General features: G+C 38.1%; 2 protein-coding genes across 5 annotated transcripts; both read left to right on the top strand.

Annotated features, from left to right (window-relative positions):
• The first annotated feature begins 4,183 nt into the window (after positions 1-4,183).
• On the top strand, positions 4,184-5,602 carry rh50 (Rh50-like protein). Its single transcript, XM_042409136.1, has one exon. The coding sequence runs from the start codon at positions 4,184-4,186 to the stop codon at positions 5,600-5,602; it is 1,419 nt and encodes a 472-aa protein (XP_042265070.1).
• Positions 5,603-9,266: 3,664 nt separating this feature from the next.
• LOC121896051 (RNA-binding protein 39-like) lies at positions 9,267-17,295 on the top strand. Of its 4 annotated transcripts, none has more exons than XM_042409683.1 (16): positions 9,267-9,364; positions 10,955-11,012; positions 11,184-11,255; positions 12,606-12,655; positions 12,767-12,958; positions 13,327-13,380; positions 14,432-14,549; positions 14,635-14,787; positions 15,050-15,187; positions 15,281-15,346; positions 15,437-15,641; positions 15,927-16,013; positions 16,115-16,211; positions 16,334-16,439; positions 16,578-16,656; positions 16,765-17,295. In XM_042409683.1, exons 2-16 carry the CDS (start codon positions 10,962-10,964, stop codon positions 16,863-16,865), a joined length of 1,569 nt encoding a protein of 522 aa, XP_042265617.1. In that variant the 5' UTR covers positions 9,267-9,364; positions 10,955-10,961; the 3' UTR covers positions 16,866-17,295. The 4 variants fall into 4 exon arrangements, with proteins under 4 accessions (XP_042265617.1, XP_042265619.1, XP_042265616.1 ...); XM_042409682.1 differs by having other exon boundaries at positions 9,292-9,504; XM_042409685.1 differs by lacking the exon at positions 11,184-11,255 and having other exon boundaries at positions 9,268-9,364.
• Positions 17,296-17,952: the final 657 nt, after the last annotated feature.

Genomic DNA, 17,952 nt, shown 5'->3' with positions numbered 1-17,952 from the left:
TGTGCCAATATATAATGTTAACATGTTTTTGATACCAACGTTTTTTGTTTGTTTTTTTAGAATAAAGTCAAACAGGTGAAAACAAACATTTTAAGTAGAAATTAAATGTTATATTGCAAAAGATTTTGAACCAGGCAATCTATCTTCTTCAAGTCTTCAGCAGAAACTTAGTGGATGTTAGGGTTTTTTTTAATTTACTTCATTTTGACAGTTCAGTGAAAACATGAACTATGTTTACCCATATTTACATTTGTTTTGTTTGTAAACAGATATTATACAGAATAAGCAAGTGTAAGATGAGAGCGATGCTCCAACAGTACGTCACAAATTTTATCTCAGAGAATTTATTTTTTTCAACATTGTGGAGCAGAAAAAAAGGTTTATAAATGTAATTTATTTAAATAATTTGAAATATAGTAAATATAGTGTATTTTATACAGTTAAGAGTCTATTTCTTGGCAAAAAGGTGAATATTTCCCAAAATGTCAAACTACTTTAAAGGACCAGTGTGTAGGATTTAGTGGCATCTACTGGTGAGGTTACAAATTGCAACCAACTGAATACCCTTCCCCTCACCATCCCCTTCCAAACGTGTAGGAGAACCTACGGTAGCCACGAAACTCACGAAAAACACGAAAGTCTAAACCCTCCCTGGAGCCAGTGTTTGGTTTGTCCATTCTAGAAACATGGCAGTGCACATGGTGGCCTCCATGGAAGGGGACCCACTCCCTATGTAGATATAAAGGGCTCATTCCACGTTAACAAACACACAATGATTCTTATTTTCAAGTGATTATATACTAATTAAAAGATACTTATGAATATTATATTCCATTTCTGCCAAGTCCATTCTGCTAGATGCCACTAAATTCTACACACTGCACCTTTAAAATGTTCATTATTGTCATCTGTTGCTGTACTAATGCATGCCATTTAAAAATGAAAATGAATGAGCTGTGGTGATGATGAGACTAACAGATTTTGACATAGAATAATACCTACAGATCAGAAGAAATATTAAACTGTGCATATTACATCGTTATAGCATGAATTATGCTGAGTCACATTTTCCTGCAAAGCAGCTCCCAGATTTTTTTTGTTTATGTGTGTGTGTGAGTATGTGTACATACAACAGATGTTTAGTTTCTTTTTGTGTATTGTTTTGCAATTTTTGAACACACATTAATTGATGCACATGTGTTTTCATAGACATTAACACTTGTCAAAATCAACTAGGAGCTGGGCCAGCGTGTATTATCTGGCCCAAGAATATGCAAACAAAGCATTTAGTATTAATAGTTCATGATGGAAGCTTTAGTCCAAACATGTATGCTTACAGTAGTTTGGTTTCATTTCCTTCTTTCCTTTGGCTGATTAGGACATTCTGCAACAATTTCTAGCAAAAAGAAAACTATTAGCCTTCAGTATCCTTCAGAAAATCATAAGACTTGTAAGTATTGTATTGTTTTCAGTACTGTAGCATACAGAATCTCATTTCATCATTACATCTCTGTTTGGTGAATCTGTACAGCCCTCAGTGTTTCCCTTATAACTGTGTGGGTGCAGAACATTAGCAACAAGAAAAAACAAGAACTACATTTCCAAATCTGAATAGTCTTGTGTTTACTTTTGACTCAAAAGAACATGATGTAGTCTTACAGGTAGATATATTGGTCACTGGTCTGCAAAAGTCACAATTTTTACACTCCCTTACTCCTTTGTGTGTGTCTGTGTGTGTGAACCTGACACTTGTTTGAGTGAGGACAATGTGTGTAATTGAACAACAAGATCGAGTGAAGATGGGACACTTGTAAATACATCTGTGATTTTAGGCTTAGAGGTAACAAGTGTAACATGTGTCAATACACATTTTATAGATCTAAAATAGGCAGTTTGTATTGTCTTCTAAAATGATAAACTTTATTTTATGTTCTACCATGTCTTATACAATTACGTGCAAGTAATGGTTAACAGAAACCATTTTGTATGTCGGCACAAAACACAATAAATTCAAATCATTTTAATACGAGAGTGAGAGCTCAGAATCTGTCTTTTCTTACTGTGTCTGTAACAAGATTATTTACATTTATGGTTTGAAAATTTGCACATGTTGACTGTACATGCGTCTTTCCCAGCATCACTAAACTCATCAGTCACACAATAAAGATTTGATAGTGCTTGGAGTTGAAATGACATCACACATAAACACAAACTGCATCTGAGCAAGAACAGATAGATTTGTGTGTTAACTGTGCTACGTTTCCAATAAAGGTTAAATGATGTCCTGTTTTTGACAAGACAGTTACCACAGCCTCCTATATATGGAAATAAGTATTAATATCATTATTTTTAAAGTCATTTTGTTATTGTTATTAATTGTTATTTATATGATTAATTATTCATAATTAATCACTGAAAACAATCCTCCGTTTGTCAGTAACGACTTGTTCACACTCACAGTTAACACACATTCACACCTGGAAGCTGCACAGTCTGATCTGATGACCACTGAGCAGCTCTACCAGAGTAGTTTGATGGTTAAAGGATATTTCTGTGCAGAGACAAACCAACAATAAATTGATCTACTTACTTAAGTGATGTGCTTGTATTCAAACCCTGATATATCTTATTCTTCTGTGCCGTAGACCTCCATTGTCGTCCAAAAATAATTTAAAAAATGTCAGTGAGCCATAGCGTTGCACTGAGTGACATGTTCCTTCACCACGAAGAGTATGGGCACATTAGTTTGTTCAGAAACGGCTCCAAAGACTAATAACAGTGATTGCATTTTCAGTCTCCAGAGAGTAGTTCCGTGTACAGCAGATATATAGTGCTTCATTAACTTGTTGTGCTACATATCACTTGACTTTGACTTTTTTTAGTACACTGTACACTGTAAATTTCTAAAACAAAAATTAGTACAAAGCCAAGAGGTTGTGATATGTAGCAAAGCTCTGTAAACAGAACCATGTTCCCGTGCATGCACAGTGGTGTCTGCCTGCCTTGCACAGAGACTTGCCTTACTCTCCAGAGACTGAAAACTTTACTGTTAAAAGTCTTTGGAGCTGTTTCTAAACAAACATAAATTTGTGGGGTGAAGGAACATATCACCCCGTGAAACGGTGTGGCTCACTGACATGTTTTTAATAGTTTTTGGACAGCAACAGAGGTCAACAGCAGAAAGGAATAAGGGTTTGGATACTCACACAGTAGGATGAGTTCATTGTTGGTTTGGTTATGCACATGAAATTTGTTGACAATAACAAATAATTATACTAGTAGTATAAAAACAGGAGGACATGATGCTTGACCTGGAGGTTTTTCCATTGCGCATTGAACAGATGAAATAAGTTACACTTTCCCCTCACTAAACACCTCCTGTGGAGTAATCATTTAACGAAGCACAGAACCTCCAAATTTCCAGTTAAGTGGAGCATTTCTGGAGAACAGTATGCATGTTCAGCCGAATGTTCCCAATAAAAGGAAATTGTAGCTTAAAACAGCTATCAATGAGGCTGCATAAATGTATTATGGGAGACCTGCTGTTGTATCACAATCTTGTTTTCGCTTCACCTCTTGTGAAAACGTTTCAGTCAAAGTGACTGATCTGGACAAAACATGCTGAACTGCACTGATTGTGAAATGCCAGTTGCAGCTTTTATCACCAACTCCGTAATTTAAGAGACAATGTGCCAGAGGCCTGTTCATAGGTCAGCAAACTTTCTTTGATATTTCCAAAAGAAATTAGCATGATTTAAAAGAATTTAAAACAAAAATAAATCGTGATTTTTTTTGTAAAAACATTACCATTTTTAGGTTAGAGGACACTCATTTTGTGGTAAATGCATTAATGTTGTTATCACTTTATTTATTTAAAAAATGTTTCTGATGTCAGGTGCATATACACTTTATGAAACAAGCCAATTTGGATTTATAGATACACACACATGGTGTATTGTGCTGTAAAGTAACCACAAAAATGCTGCTCTAACAGCAGAGCTGTTAAATGTCTTATTACACTGGTCAAAGTTCACACAGCAGTATTTCTCTGTGAGGGGGATATTGCTTGTGTTTGTTTGAGAGAAAGCACGCCTGATCAATGGCCCTGGACCTGTCTTATCTAAACAGAGATAATCCAGGCTGGAAAAGAAATGACAGGCATTTGTTCCAAAGAGCTCTCAGGATGAAGACACGCTCGACCAGCCTCCGAGTGAGGTTACCTGTGTTTGTGTTTGTCACAGAGGTGGTTATTGTTGCCCTTTATGCCATCTTTGTCACCTACGATGACCATGCTGATGCCAAATTTCAAACCAACCAAACTAACCCCTTGGACAATGCAATGTACAGGGACTACCCTTTTTTTACGGACATACAGGTGATGATATTCCTCGGCTTTGGGTGCCTCCTGGCATTTTTCCGCCTCTATGGCTTTGGCGGGATGGTTTTTAACTTCCTCACTGCTACTTTTGCCATCCAGTGGGCCATTCTAGTGCAGGGCTACTTCCAGTTCAGCCATGACGGTAAGATCCACCTTGGAGTGATCAACCTCATAAATGCAGAGTTCGCCTGCGCTGTGGTGCTGATTTCTTTCGGGGCAGTGCTTGGGAAGACGAGTCCATTGCAGTTGCTGGTCATGGCTCTGCTGGAAGTGCCGGTGTTTGCAGTCACAGAATGGGCCGTGCTGAAGTACCTGAAGATAAACGATGCAGGAGGGTCTATTCTGATTCACCTCTTTGCCTGTTATTTTGGCTTGGGTGTCACTTTTGTGTTGTACAGGCCTCGGTTAAATGAAGGCCACGCTAAGGAGAACACCAGCTACCAGTCTGACATGCTGTCTGTGATGGGCACCTTGTTCCTCTGGGTGTTCTGGCCCTCCTTCAACTCGGCGTTAACCCTGAAAGGAGACGACCAGCACAGGGCCATCCTCCACACCTTCATCGGCCTCAGTGCCTCCACGCTCACAGCCTTCGCTCTCTCTGCGATGCTCAACAAAAACGGGAAGCTCACCATGGCCGATGTTCAGAATGTCACCCTGGCTGGAGGCGTGACGGTCGGCGCATCTGTGGATATGATGATATCGCCTGCAGCTGCGTATGCTCTGGGTATGATGGGCTGCATTGCATGCATGCTGGGCTACAAGTACTTGAGCCCCTTCCTGGCACAGCGCCTCAAGATCCAGGATCAATGTGGAATACACAACTTGCACGGTCTAACGGGACTGATATCTTGTGCTGCAGGGATATGCGCTATACTGATGGCTAGTGAGGAAGTTTATGGCCCCAGTTTGTATGAGATCTTTTCCCACAGAGCACCTGTGGAAGGGGACCCGAAGCTGCTTGAGCTCCAGATGTTGATTCCCAGTTTACAGCCGGGCTTAGGAAGGACTGCTCGCGAACAGGCTCTCTTCCAGGTTGCAGCTATTTTCTCCACCATAGGAGTGTCAGCGATAGGAGGTGTCCTTACAGGCTTCATCTTGAAGCTGTCATACCTCGCACCACCATCCGACGATTCGTGTTTTGACGACGAGTTGTTTTTTGATGTTCCATCGGACTATGATGCAACACTCAATAACTCCATTACAACAGAGGACTCTGCTGCCTGACATGCCACACATACCAAGTGCTGTAAATGCATTTGACTGAAGAAGAAAATGTAAATATGCCTATATTTTCCTTTATTAATAGTAGAATTTAGGGTAGAGTGGGGGCAGTTGTTATTCTGAGACTATTTACACTAGAACAACAGAATTTTAATATATACAACCCATATGTTAGCTCAGTACCCACATTATTAAAATATTTCCACATATGATAATAAATTCAGAATTTGCATTTGAAGAGAAGAAGTAAGGTATTGCAACTGAAACCATGCCTGAGGACAGTTGCAACAGTCTCCAGGGAGGGTTGCAACATCCATTAAAATGGTACTAATTAACTTAGTTTTAATTTTAACTGTTTTTACAAACAATGTACTATATCTATGAAAACTGCAGTTAATTTGTTTTGTTTGTGCATAGAGAAGGCCTTTTACTATTGTCTGGCAGTTAATCTTACCATGTTTCATTAAGATAGGACAATAATTTTCAATGTAATTACATTCAAACTTTTGAACGGTTACAAAAATTTGAAGCTACAACATTATTTTCTTTAAATACTCCAGGCAAATGGAAAATTCAGGAAAGCTTAATTTGTTTTTTTTATTTTTCATTCCCATTTTCATACCACTAAAACATCTTTTAAGTCCAGAGGGAAAAGGAAAAGTCACAGTTAGCCACCGTCTTCCTGCTAAAGGGAGGGGTTAACTGGGCATGTGCAAAATGACATTTCTGATTGGAGGAATTAGACACTGTTGCAAATGTCCCCACCTCGCAATACCATCACTTTGACAGTGTGTTACAGTAGCTATTGCTTCAAATGCATTGTAAATAGGTTGAGCATGTGATCATAGATAGAAATGAAGAACAATGCCAGTGCAGTGACACTGTCCACCACTATCTAACAGTAAAGGTGTTATTTATTGTCCTACATGCAAACATAAAAGGAAATTGATTATGAGGGCTCTCTTGGCCAATATGGCGCTTCTCCTATATGTCATAAGTTTGTGATGTGAAATAAACTGTTTTTAAGCTGTGCACACTATTTTTGTATTGATTATATCTATCATTCAAATTGTGCAGAGGGAGAATCGTCAACCACAGCTACAAAACAAAGAAGTAAAATTAGATTAAAAAAACAATAACAATAAAAATAAAAGGTGCAATAACAAACACACATAACCACCACACATCTCTATCATCTGCAAACAACTAACAAGGGATAAAATGAGGTAAAAACTGCCAAATTGTGTTAAATTTAGTACTGAGAAATGAAACCTGTTAAAATACCGCAAAAGGAACAGATGAATGAATGATGAAAGGTGAAAGTAAACCAGTCAAAAACATAAAAACACAGCTGAGGTTAACAAGTAAAACAGTCATTTAAATTAATGAAAAGAAGTATTAAATTCTGATGAGCTGAGCAAGTTAGTCCAGCCCAATGGTGTTTTAAATTTAAAGTTTTAAATTACAGCAACATAAAAAATTATGACTATGTTGTGAACATGTCGGTCTAAGTAAACTAAAAGCTGTTTTAAATTTGAAAGATAGTTAAAGCAAATTCACTTGAAAACAACAAGTGTTTTTGAGCATCTCTCCAAAGCTACAAATGAGAAGCTTGAGGCTAAACATTTGGACGGTTATCTTTGATGTTCCAGACAAAGATCAATCACAACATTTAAGTTAATTACATTAAATTAAAGAGCATTTTAGCATTTGCATCATTACTGGCAAGAAGAGGAACATTATTAAACTGGAAACTTTCAGCCGCCCTCTGGCTCAAAGACTTTTGATGATCATGAATCGTGAGAAAATAAAGTTTGCACAGAGAGGTACTGCCTGATCCAATACCTTCATAAAATTAGGAGTCTTCCCGTCTGTGTGTGAAGGGTTCTACTTATAAATGCATTTATTTATTTTCTACTTAAGTTCTTATTCTTCTTTTTTTAAATTGTATTTCATTTTAATTTTTACTTTTTTCATAAATGACTTCTCTTTCTTTCTTTTTTCTCTAACTGTATTACTACATATTAAAATGGGCTATCTAACATTATTTTTGTACTATGTTAATGGTAACAGCAGTGTATATGAAGGCTGGAGGAGAAAGGGTTAATAGGCCCAATTAAAAGAAAAATCTATGTTGATATTCCTTCACTGTTTTCTATGTGACATTTGCTTAATGAAAATATTCTGGAAAAGGAAAAACAAAAGCAAAAATCAACCGAAGAAAATGGGACAACAATGGAAATAAGTTTTATTTCTTGTCCCTAACAAAGTCTGATGTTTCAAATGTTGTCAATAAACCTAAACCCGATTTAAAAAAATAATTTTTTTTTTAAAACAAACAAAAAACATTTCTTTCAACGGTCACTAGATGGCGACAGAGGGCCGTGAAACGAACTGACCTGACTGTGTTCTCGCGAGGAGGAACGATATTTTAAAGTCCGGGGCTTTTATGTCCTCAGTATTGTTCTACAGGAGAACAAGAGGAGGGTCAGATTGAACGAGAGGCTTTGAATTTACATCCTCATGATGCCATACAAGGTCAGACGCCATTCAGAGTCTGTTTGCGGCCTCGCAGAAGGCGCGAAAGCAACAGCTTAAACGTCACAGGGTCTAAAAGCAAAAGGTAGTGAAGGCAGTTCAAAGTGCTATACCGAACACATTAAAAGTAGCCTGTTTAAGACAAAATATAAAAGGAATATAATATATTATGAAAAGACACATATAAATATGATTTTAGAAGAAACAGATGAATAAAATATTACAGTGCAAGATAAATTTGAATTTTAAGACTCAATCTAAAAGAACTGAGTGGTTGTGTACCTTAAAGATCCTTTCCAAACATATTTTAAGATGAATTTTAATTTTATCCTTTTATCATTTGTATTTATCATTGTTTTATTGTAAATGTTATGATTGCCTGTTTTTGTGTTAATCAATTTGTGTTACATTTTCTGCATGAATTGTGTTGTATAAATAAGGTTGTGATGTGACAAATCATGCTCAAATGTACATACCTTAAACTCAGAGTGAAGGTGAGGTCAGAGAAACTTTCCATTTGGGTTCCTGCTCATGTTGGTGTGGAGGGAAATGAGCAGGTGGATATTCTGGCCAAACATACTCAGAATTAAGCATATAGACCTACAACTTCCATCAAGCAAAGCTGAAACTAAGACATTCATTAGGACATGTGCACAATCAGTATGGCAGGAGTACTGGTGATGATAATGAGACTGGAAGACATCTACAGTATATAAGACACGTCGGTGCTGGGAGGATGGTGGGCTGGGAACGAAGGGAAGAAAATGTCATCACTCGTCTGAGAATAGATCACACATGTCTCAATCATACATTATATAAAATATGCAAGCACCCAACTGGAAAATGCACTCACTGTAGCCAACTAGAAACACTCAAACCTGTACTACTTCATTGTGGGAAATAATCACCTTCTTAAGTCACTAAAAAAAGGCAAAACACCATGACTTTTCACGTGTCTTTGGGGAAAACAGCAGGCAACATATACTGCGGCATTAATAAGTATTTAAAATAAACCGATTTAGCTAAAAGAATCTAGATTTGTTTGGGTTTTTTTAATTTCCTGCATTATCTCTTGTTGCACACTCCAGTCCAGTTGGTGGCGGTAATGCGCCTCTAAGCTGGTTTACCGACCTCCAATAAATACTAAAGAAGAAGAAGAGGAAGCAGAAGGAGGACGAAGAGGAACCAGGCCACGACCCGCCTGCCGTCGACAGTTTTATAAAAAAGGTTATATAACTGTCGAAAAGTGTGATTTCATCGTCGCTTTGTATGATCTGCCAAGAGGGAGGCGTCGAGACGAGTCTCTTCAGCAGCACATTTCCGTGATATTTAGACTTTGGCACATCATTTTCAGCATTTTTCAAACGGTAACGTCAATGTTTGCTACTCCAGCTGCCGCCGAAACGCTGTTAGCCATATTGACTGTTAACCTGAGCGCTTATTTTTCTAACGTACTTGGACTACTGTAAATATTTTGGGGGGTAAAGATGTCTCAAATCAATTCTTACTACGCCATGCTACATGACTGTTGATGTTGATATTATCAATTTAGAGAAATCTAACGGTTAATTATGAATATGGGCCGTGAAATTAAGCTAACGGTAGCTCGCGTTGAGACGACGGCGATGTAGCTTCCTGATGTGGCTAGTTAGCGTTAGCTTCAACGCATGTTTATCCTTTATGCTACATCTAGCGTTCAATATACCATGTTCTGCTGAACGTGTACCATCGATGTTGGTATAATTTAGATGACCTTTATCTTAACTTGAGTGTTACCGCTTTCGGGGTCATATGTGTCTATTTATGATGTTATCTGAAGGAAAATCTTTTTCGTGGCCATCTCACTTATTTATGTATATTTTTAGCAAACCTAGATGTTCATTCACAGCGTTTAACCTACTACCAAAATATCCAGTCAGTCATTGTTTGTTTGTTTGTTTTCGGCACCAAATGCAAACACAACATGTAAGCTAAAACGTTGGGATCGTCTATTAGGTTACGTGAAAGCTGTTACCAGATATTTCTGCTTGTGTAATGCGATTGTTTGGCTGCTTCTTCTAAAACTTGTGTACAATTGCACAACAAACACCCTGAAGACATCGGAAGTATCACAGAGGCAAGGTTGATATCAGACCAGCTGCGTGTAAATAAGGGGATAAAACATGAGCTCACAGTTTAAGTCTGTCTTAAGACAACAGTCAGGTGCCCAACTGAACACTGAAATTGCCATAATTATTCCTCCTGTTCATACTATTAGGAGATCTTCTCATAATCCACTTACATTTAAGTGAGGGAGGTTAATTCACAAGCCTCCTTTTGTGTGTGTAACAGTTTATCTGAAGCTAATGTGAAGCTTCAGCCGTCCAAATGAGTCAAATCGAGTAGATATCATTCAATGTTACAGTCTCTTTAGTGCCAGAGTCCCACTTTTGGTTACTATTCTTCCACTGCAGCTCAACAGGGAAACACAAAGAGGGATTTTGAATGTGGTAGATATACACTTGATATGACTAACTTGATATGACAGTTGAAGCTTCTTATAAACTTTTAAATGCATTTTTGTACTAAACGCTGTGGATTTTGGCCCCCCTCACTTACATTGAAAGCGCATTTGAAGTGTATGTTGTAATAGCCAGCATGAACAGGAGGAACGATTACAGTAAGAAAAACCTGATTATTGTTTTAAGGCAGGCTTGAAAAATTGTGAACCTATCCTTTAATCTAATCAAAACATCAGATTCTTTGCGGGTAGGTGATAACTCGCAGTAATCCAGTCTCTCGTTTGCATGTTAACAAAGTCATTGTTTCTCTTCATAGGTTCATCATGGCTGATGATTTTGACGTTGAGGCCATGCTGGAGGCTCCATACCGAAAGGTGGGTTGAAAGTTATAGAAATGAAGCTTGTTTCACTGTTATGATTTACTCTTGAGTCCTTTTTTATATTTGCTACTGTGACAAAGTTTACTTGAATGTTGTGTGGTGTGATTGAGTATTTAAAACGCAATACAGAATTATAAATAAATCCGCATCTATCTCTCTTTATAGACTTCCCTAATGATATCTCACCTCTACTCCCATGAATTCATCTTTGATTCCACTGTGAACTGTGAAAAAAAGGAAGGTAGTTATTGCGCATATACTGATGTACTGTGGTTCACCTTAGGACTAAAAGAGATTCAACCTAGAACATCCAATCCCTATTCGGTTGCAACAAGGTGAATGCCAATTGGTTGATAAGCCCATCTTTACCTGTCCAGCAAAGGAGGCAGTATTCAGATTTACAACCTGCATACTGTCACTGTTTCTGAATGTATAGACATTTATAATCAGAATTAAACCCCTGGTCTGAAATAAGAGAAAATGTCTTGAACTCTGTGGTTTTTACAAGAATGAATCAATCACATCAAGTGATTTGATTTTTAATTAAGCAAGAATCTTAATGGATAGAGTTCTGTGTTTATGTGTAATCCCCTCCCCCCAAATTAATAGATACTGAATTATATGCGTATGAAACTATAACTGTTCTAATTACAGTTGTAGTTGTGTAACAGTATGCTTGAAAATGTAGAAATTCATTGCACAGCGTCATAGTGCTTTGTCAAGATTTTATGGTAAAATACTGGCGAACAATATTCTCTTGCTCGTAAATATGAATACTGCCTCTTTGCATTAGTCAACTGTAATGTGAATCAGCATCTTGATTTTGCATGCTACACAACACCACAGATATTGATATATTACTAGAATGACTGTAAAATAAATACTTCTATCTAGCATCATTGTATTTTAAAGTGAGTTACTTTTCAGTTAATCTTTTCTTCTTTAAGTCAAAAGGTTAAAAATATGACTTCATTTTGCAAACTTAAGATAATGGTAGTGTAACACGTGGCTGAATTAATGGATTTATTTCATTTTTTTAATTTTTTTTTTTTTATTAATTTATTTTCTTGGGCGTCAATATTACTAAGAAGTGTGAATCCCTGTTTGCTTCAGGGCAAGATGTGTGACAGAGGTGGCATCGAGCTCTTACAGTCCAAGAACGAAAATGGGTGAAGATCACTGGACTGACACCAACCACACAGGATCTCTTTTAGTGGCCGTGGGCCATGCGTGGTCACATGATTAGGCACAAATAGTGGCATTGGTACGACCTATTAGAAGGGGAATGGTGGAGATGACCTGGCTATTGTCAAAGCTTCCTGAACTCAGCTAATATGTTGGACACTCTCCCTTAACTTTGCTTTGTTGCATTAAGTACTGAGCAGTCTTGTAAAAGACAGGAGTGGGATGGGAAGCTATTGGGGTGGTGGAAGGACACTGTCCAGGCATGACAGTAGGAAGTTTGAAGTATTATTATTAATTGAATATATTCTGCATTTTCTCTTGTCCCACCCCATCCTCTTTACCATGACGACTTGAAATGTTTCATCTACGTCCTCATGATGTTCTTCTATCAACCTTGCTTAGGATGAGATCAAGTCCTCTCATGCAAACGGACATGACGACCAACACAAGAAGTAAGTTTTACATGCAACATGTTGTTTCTAAACTGCCAAAAGCAATTTGTTTTAATTGGATTGAAAATTGTTAAGTTTGCACGAGACTAGCCGTGTCGTAACGTGTTTCAGGAAAAGGAGGAGCCGAAGCAGGAGCCGGAGCCCAGGCTCTAGGAAGAAAAGAAGCAGAAGCAAAGACAAAAAGAAGAGCAAGAAGAGGAGCAGGAGCAGAGAAAGAAAACGAAGCCGCAGCAAAGAGCGTCATCGCAGCCGCTCCCGAAGCAAAGAACGTTCTGGGCGGTACAGAGCACGCAGGAGCCCTGTGTATGTAACCCTTTAAACTTGATGGTGTATAAGTATTAATCACTAGTGAGCCTGTCTGGTTTGTTGGTTGTATTTTTCAACAGGATAGAATAATAATGTCTTAACTTTCTGCACTTAACCTGGACAGAGAAACAAAAGTGTTCAGAAAACATTGAAAACAGTAGTTTATAGTGGTGTTAAATTGAATTAAATCAATATGGCTTAAAAAAAAATCTTTGTACATGTTGGTGGTCTCACAGTCGCGAATGTAACAGGCTGAAACAGAACCCTGTTCATCTTCTCACACTGTGTGTGTGCATCTAAATGTTTTTGACTCTGTCTAAAAAAAAAAAATATTAAAAAATTAATTATTATTCTTTATATTTTAGCCGGAAACGTTCCAAAAGTCGCAGCCCCTTCAAAAAAGAGAAGAGTCCCATCAGGTGAGATGAATGTTCTTTATATATATAATATGAATATTACTATTTTTTGGGTCAGAGGTGATGTTGCCTGATTTATGTTACAGCACCCCCAAATCCAAAGATTTCCTCCTAACTCACTTTACAGATCTTTAATCCCTAATCTTTATCATCAGTAAATAAACAGGAACCAAACATTAAAGCCCTGGTTGGATCAGACATATACACATACAAATAAGCTGGAAATGAGGGTGCTGTTGGGCACTACAACAAAATCAGGGAGTGTGTCTGATTCACAGTCACATGTATTAATAACCAATTACGTATTAAAGAAACTACAGGGAGTTTTTATTTGGTTATGAAACAGTCTCAGTTTAATACTGATCACAACTGCTCCACACCACCGCTCGCTCTCTTCATTCACTCTTTAGCTCGCTCGACCACCGCTGCTGTCTCTCTCGCTTGTGCTCTCATCTTGCTCAGGTTCTTTTTCTTGTCTTTTTTTAAAATGAGTCAAGAAGCTGACAACAAGTTTTAACTTTGCTTTTAACGTTATCAAACGAAGAGAAAATTCTCCCCTTGTCCTAGTAATGTCTTTGTGTTCCCTCATGTTACAATGCTACATGTAATGTAAACATGGCTCCTCTGGTCTGCGTGCCATAAATCATTTAACCTGATTTCATGAGAAATCCGACCTGGTTGCAGGCATTTAGAATAACTAAATAGAAACAGCCAATCTTCTCGCTGATGGTCTCGTTTGCTTATGTAGGTCATATAGAGGCATCATGAGACTGTTTCATAACCAAAAGTTTTAAAAGTGCCTTGTAGTAACTTTAAAACAGAAAAATAGTCTTTCTTTCAATCGCTTCCTAAATAAATGCACACACTAGCCAGATCTTTACAAAACGGGGCAGTGATGCTCATGGGAAATGCAGTCTTTATTCCGGGAAACACTACTGCTTTTGTCCACAGGGGCCACCAAACTCAACACAAAATGAAAGTTCCTTGTAGTAACTTTAAATGGCTTGTTTCGATGTTTCCAGATGCATTTAAACTTCATTTTTCTCTTTTTCAGGCAACCAATTGACAATCTAACACCAGAAGAGAGGGATGCCCGCACAGTTTTCTGCATGCAGCTCGCTGCTAGAATTAGAGCTCGAGACCTGGAGGATTTCTTCTCAGCTGTTGGAAAAGTCAGTTGAATTTGCAATTAGTTGTCGTGTAATTCAACGAATGTAGAAACGATCCCTGAAGGTTGTCACTTGTTTCCCTCTGTAGGTAAGAGATGTGAGAATGATCTCTGACAGAAACTCCAGGAGATCAAAGGGCATTGCATACATTGAGTTTGTGGAGGCTTCCTCAGTACCGCTGGCAATCGGACTGACTGGCCAGCGGCTTTTAGGCGTGCCCATCATCGTCCAGGCCTCTCAGGTGGGTGTTGATCATGGTAATCTAAACTACAACTGGATGTGACACTTATTATGTGATGAAATGTTTGTAATTGAACAAAGCCACGCTGAAAAAGTAGTGATGAGCCTATTTAAATACAATGTGAAATACCTTGTTAGCCAATACACACATATTTAAGAGATTTTTACAAATGGAAGCTAGTTTACCACAGAGTACGTCAGGTTTCTCTACATTGTACACTGAATTAATGTAATTATGTAACACTATCTACATCCAATTACAGGCAGAGAAAAATAGAGCTGCAGCTGCTGCCAATAATCTACAGAAGGGCAGCTCAGGTCCGATGCGGCTGTATGTTGGCTCTCTGCACTTCAACATTACTGAAGAAATGCTTCGAGGGATCTTTGAGCCTTTTGGAAAGGTCAGGAACAAGTCTCAGTACCAAGTGAGAATTGTTTTAATTGCTTGTGCAGATGCATTCATTACATTCCTCTCTATCGGTATGTTTCCATAGATTGAAGGAATACAGCTGATGATGGACAGTGAAACTGGACGGTCCAAAGGATATGGCTTCATATCGGTAATTAATAAACACATGGAGGAATATATTGTGAGCTGATACCTGTATTTGACTCTAACCGCTTCTTTTTTTTTTTTTTTTTTTTTTTAGTTTTCAGATGCAGAGTGTGCGAAAAAGGCCTTGGAGCAACTAAACGGCTTTGAGCTGGCCGGGCGTCCGATGAAGGTGGGGCACGTTACAGAGCGCTCAGATTCATCGACAGCCAGCTCGTTCCTGGACAATGACGAATTAGAGAGGACTGGCATCGACCTCGGCACCACAGGGCGTCTACAGCTCATGGCTCGTCTAGCAGAAGGTTTGTTACAACCTGTTTCTTTTTTCTTTTCTTTTTTTATGAACAGTACAATGGCGCACTTGTCTGCGGTCAGGGTGACTAATTGGAGAAGTTTCATTTGATGCCTAACCATGATTATCTTTGTGTAGTAAACAGGACCCAACATGTACATAACACAGAATATCCATTATTCCTTTCCAGCAGTGGATTTGATGCAAATGAGCCTACTTCCCAAACTGTCAGACTATTAGTTAAATGTCTTTATATTTAGCTTTTATTAAACCATTTTTCATTTTCTCTCTGCAGGAACTGGTCTGAAGATTCCTCCTGCAGCTCAGCAGGCTCTACAGATGACTGGGTCCATACCCTTCGGAAACATAGCCGCCACAACAGGTGAGTCTGGATGATGGAAACCACGGGGGGAGGGGTTGTTGATGTTGTTTCATTTTTAGAAAATTTACTGACACCCTCGTAAATTTTTTTTTCACCTTCAGCTGTTCCAACCCCAGCTCCAAGCCAAGCCTTGAACCTCCCATCACAGCCGCTGGCCACACACTGCCTTCAGCTGTCCAACCTGTTCAACCCACAATCGTAGGGATATAAATTATTAATATTCATTAATGATCTAAAGCTCCAGTTTGTTTCAAGAACAATCTTAAAGCTTTTGAAGCCACTGAATTTCACATTACTGAACATGTTTTTTTTTTTTCCAGGGAAAACGATCCCAGCTGGGCCATCGAGATCCAAGATGATGTCATCGAGGAGTGCAACAAACATGGCGGAATCGTTCACATTTATGTCGATAAGAACTCTGCTCAAGTAAGTTGAAGATTGACAGCAGTGGCCAGAATGTCTGTCCCGTTTGACCTCACTGTGAAAATCGTTTGGTAGAAATTGTTCGGAGGGAAAACTGTCGATAAATGTTTTAATCTTCACTCTTCTTTGTTGTTCACACAGGGTAACGTGTATGTGAAGTGCCCCTCAATACCAGCAGCGATGGCAACTGTAAACGCTCTTCATGGCCGCTGGTTTGCAGGTATGAATTAATGCCGTTTTTTAGTTTTGAATCCTCATAAGTTAAAATATAATGTGGAGAAAATGTTCCAGGTTTTAACTTTAATATTTCTTCTTGTTTGACTTCCAGGCAAAATGATAACAGCCGCCTACGTTCCCTTACCGACCTACCACAACCTTTTCCCTGATTCAGTGACGGCAAAGCAACTTCTAATGCCGGCACGTCGATAGTCTGAGACAAGCTTATGAAAGTCAGTGTACATACATTTGTTTGCATTCATGAAAATGTCATTGAAACAGATGCATTGAAATTAGTTGGCTGTGTGTAATAAAAGTTGCCTCAAGTTCACGTGTTCACCATTGAAAATTAGGCAGTTTTTGAGTTGGCTTTCAGATTTTTTGTGGGTTTGTGTTGTAAAACTACCACTGAAGTAATCTGCAGGTATCTATTGGTCTGTATGTTTTTAAATATTCCCGTCTTATCTGCTTGTTTAAAACAACACTTTTAGGTTTGCAGAGAGTTACAAAAATGTGTTGGGTTAATAGGCCTTAATGCCAAAAGTATATCAATGTCAACAATAATCCTTTGTAACTTTTTACAGCCATAATTTCATTTTTTGTATGAAGGCTCCCAATAAACTTTGGCAAATTTGACAATTCATTTTGTCATTCTGTCACTTTTTTGGAAGTGGTTTGTCAGTCCTGTGTTTAATTTCAGAAAATGCCTTTGATTTACAATGTTGGACGCCACGTTTCTCTGTTGATGGTTTAATTTCTTCAGCAGAGTGGAGTCACCTCTTAATTTTGATGGAAAATGGGTACAAAAAAACAGTCGGCCTCTGGGCTTAGTGTTTCAGTGTGAACATACTCAACTTGTTTGACACATTGAAATGTTAATGTTTACAAGAAATAAAAAGTTAAAGATCAGTGGAGCACGCTGTTTCACAGTCAATCTAAGTTCATATCAGGAAGAGGAAGATAAATGTCCCGGTTGGAGGTTTGTTCTTTAGAAGGACAGTCTTTACTTATCATACTCATTTATTTGAATCTGTCCTTATATTCAAATATTACACTTAATTGTTTTGTCTGTGGGGTCATAGATGAATACATGTGAAATTTACTCTAATATACAGTAACATTCAATCACCAAGCCTATTAAATGAATAAGTGGACCATGCTAATAAACATAAATTTTTTATTATAATGTAATTAGTTCACACACATGCATTCATATTTGTAACTCCACTGGATTTAAATGGAGGCCCTGCTCTCTTACTTGTTGCCATGGAGTTTCTTAGTAACCTTCAATAACTGGACA

This window comes from Thunnus maccoyii, chromosome 4, assembly GCF_910596095.1.
Source record: "Thunnus maccoyii chromosome 4, fThuMac1.1, whole genome shotgun sequence".
Lineage (NCBI taxonomy): Eukaryota > Metazoa > Chordata > Actinopteri > Scombriformes > Scombridae > Thunnus > Thunnus maccoyii.
The sequence above is the reverse complement of the archived record's forward strand: the minus strand, read 5'-3'. Positions and strand labels throughout refer to the sequence as shown.